Source organism: Stegastes partitus, unplaced genomic scaffold (assembly GCF_000690725.1).
Source record: "Stegastes partitus isolate 25-593 unplaced genomic scaffold, Stegastes_partitus-1.0.2 Scaffold1617, whole genome shotgun sequence".
In the NCBI taxonomy this organism is placed as follows: Eukaryota; Metazoa; Chordata; class Actinopteri; family Pomacentridae; genus Stegastes; species Stegastes partitus.
Window position 1 is genome coordinate 62,657 of NW_007579348.1, and position 3,371 is coordinate 66,027.

At 41.3% G+C, this 3,371-nt stretch overlaps 1 protein-coding gene across 1 annotated transcript in view; it reads left to right on the forward strand.

Annotated features, from left to right (window-relative positions):
- dglucy (D-glutamate cyclase) overlaps positions 1-3,371 on the forward strand; it is a 26,429-nt gene that overhangs the window by 16,315 nt on the left and 6,743 nt on the right. Inside the window, exons 10-13 of the mRNA XM_008300975.1 lie at positions 1,612-1,754; positions 1,920-2,019; positions 2,240-2,388; positions 2,784-2,903. Coding sequence (XP_008299197.1) covers positions 1,612-1,754; positions 1,920-2,019; positions 2,240-2,388; positions 2,784-2,903 — 512 coding nt within the window. The remainder of the gene's footprint in view (positions 1-1,611; positions 1,755-1,919; positions 2,020-2,239; positions 2,389-2,783; positions 2,904-3,371) is intronic.

Sequence of the window (3,371 nt, forward strand, 5' to 3'; positions counted from 1 at the left end):
CTCCACACTTGCCCCTCACACCAGCGATACCTGAAGAAGGGATTGGGACTGCACCGTGTAATCCCCCAAGAACAGCTGCAGGACTGGACTGCTAACCTGCCATCAGTGGACAAGGTAACATACATCAAACACTTCTCTCATCTTTCTTGTCAGGACTTTTCTGCTTTCTCACTTTCCTCTTAATCAGTTTTGTGCATTTTTAAAATCAAAATTATGTTCAGCAGAAAATTATTCAAGACAGTCATGTTAATAATCTGAATTCCACAGGGAATGTGAACTCTCACTATTTTGCTGTCTCTCTGAACCCCCTTTTGGAAAGACACCATGATAGTTGAGACAGTTGGGTGATACCATGTTCGTGCACATGCTGTCAACAGCAAGTCCCTGGTTCAGTTCCCAGCAGACCAGACACCTACTGCATGCCTCTCTTTCCCTACATGTTGTGTCTGTCTCTACTGTACCTGTGACATAAAGGCAAAAATGAATAAAACATAATTACTTCCACCATGGTAGTGAACTACAGCCAGTATCAGGATGCATAAAGATTCAGACAGTGTCATATGTTCTCCATGTCTGTTGACAATTTGAGACTAGGATGATGAAGGCTTTGCAATTGCATACCAATGCACCAATGTGCCTGGTTCACAGGACAACACACATAGACAACAGAAAGTCAAAAGGAAACCAGTTTTATTTGCAGAAAATTGGTTTCCTGCAAATTCAGATGTTTTATGTTTACACACAAAGACAAACCATTTTCCAGCAGTTGGCAGAATTTGCACAGAAATATTCTGTTAAAGTCATGGCACACTTCCTGCTTAACACCAGACAGCACACAGGCAAGGTTATGGATAAGCAGGGGAACAAAGTGGAGCATTGAACAGCCACATAACAGCTATTTAACTAGATATCTGCTTTAGTTGTTGGTGGAAAGAAAAACAGAGCTAGAACAGTAAGAATAGTCCATTTGGCAGGTCGCCAGAGAAACACTCGTCCAAACGAATGCTAATTTGGACACATTGCACATCTTTGCCGCTGCCATTTACACTCTCAATGTCTGTCTCCTTTTGTACACCAGGAGGAGTCTTTCCTTTCAACGCTGGTGAAATTTGGAATCCGTAGTGGGAAAACTGCTCACCTCGCCATGGAGGTGGATGGCTTGACCTTTCACCCCACTCACTCTGACATCATCACAAGACTGCTGGAAGCAACACAAGGCTCCAGCACGCAAAACCCTTGAACAACTCCCGTTGACTCATATTTTCAGAATAGCACAGTNCTGTACTGTGGTCCTCCCATACAGCATGACCTTTATTAACAATAACCAAAAGTGAGAACGGGGGGAGATCAGATACAGCACTCACAGGTGACTGCAGCCAACTAGAGCATTCAGGCTAGCTGTTGGTGAGTGTGTAGGATATGTGATGTATGATCAAGAGAAGCAGAGAATAAACAATGACTCTGATATGGATTGATAGTGTGACCTGCCCTGAGCCGAAGTGGAAACAGACAGTCTTAACCTCAGCTAAGACAGAAAACTGTGGCGGTTCAAGTCATTCTACTAAAAGTGTTATTCCGGGTTCTTATTCTTTATTTGTATTTCTCCTTTAGCCCTCCAGATGAGACAGATGGACCACCTGGAGCCATTGCCATAGCAACCATGCTGCTGGCTTTAGGGAAAAAGGTGACAATGTTGACGGACAAAAGAGCCGTGGAGATGAACCAGGCCCTCATTGATGAAGCAGTGAGCACAGGTGGGGGAGAGTTTTAATTCTGATCTGTGAACTTTAAAGTGAAGCTTCCACCATAATCAACACAAACTTTTACTGTCCTTTATTACTGCCATTGATGATAAATTTGTTTTTACGTCTTAAAGATAAGACCACTACATATTAAATTTATTCTAATGTCCCTCTCAGGAGTGCTGAAAACTACAATCCCATTAGTCACATATGAGGATAGTGGTCCAGACTCTGCACTGCACTTCTTGTGTCACCATGGAGACCCAAGCAAACCCAGGTTATCTATAAATGTATTGATCGTGCTGCTGTGTGATGGTATTTAATCAACTCAGAGGAAGGAATCTCAGACAATCGTAGACAACAAGCATAACATCAATGCTCACATTTCTGCTGTTACAGATACATTAATTACATTAAAAGCCGAATTTTATTCTCATGTACTCTATTTCCCAGCTGCGGTTGTTTAAAAGAACTGTGGATTTGATGTTGTGTATCAGGTACGACCACCTGTTGGCGATAGAGCGCAGTGGACGGGCTGCAGATGGAAATTACTACAACATGCGAGCAATAAACATCAAACATCTGGTGGATCCCATCGATGACCTGTTTATTGCTGCCAAGGACATCCCAGGAATTAGTACTACAGGTAGGTAGCATTTTTTTATACTTTTTATTTTACCCCTTATTGCTATGCAGTTCATGATTGCAAATTGGGACCAATAATGAACCTTAGCCATTTAGGCAATTTTTATCGTAAATAAATCAAAAGAAACATGTTAAACAAAAATTAAACTGCATGTTTTTCTAAATGAGAAAGTTTTATTTGCACACTAGTTAGAATAATAATTTCATTTGGGGGGTCTGCTACTGTCACAAAAGAATATATGAAATAACAACACCTCTCTTAAAATTACTACTCTGTATATTTTGTTAAACAGGCAAATCATTATGATGATCACACAAAATACAAAACATTTACAAAACTTACTGTCATAAATTAGTTGCAATTTATGTAAACTATTCTTCTCTCTGTTACTGTAGGGATCGGTGATGGAGGTAATGAGCTGGGGATGGGTAAAGTGAAGGAGAAGGTGAAGGACCTGATGCCCAAAGGGAGTCTTATAGCCTGTGATGTTCCTGCTGACTTTGCTATTACTGCTGGTATGGATCTACACTCACTCACTCACTCACTCACTCACTCACTCACTCACTCACTCACTCACTCATCTGTGCAAAGTAAACACTATGCATTGTACTGTTACTGCAGTCATGGATGCATATACACAAAACAGGAATGCTCATAAACACAGACATCGATGATGTCTCAGCTCCAGATGCTTTCCTAGATAATAAGTACGCAGTCATGAAGGGGAACTAGTTACAAAGTGACAATGTGGTCATTTAAGTCCTTTACTCACCTGAATGCATCAATGGAGGGCATCATTTACTTCCATCCAGATTATGGCACTGCCCCTATATCTTATATCAATTTGCACATATTTCAGTTGTGTTGATGAAGTCTTGATTAGGAAAGGAACTCGGTAATGTTTTTGTCACATCACAACTGTCCCATGCTGCTGCAGGGGTGTCTAACTGGGGAGGATATGCTGTGGCCTGTGGACTCTACCT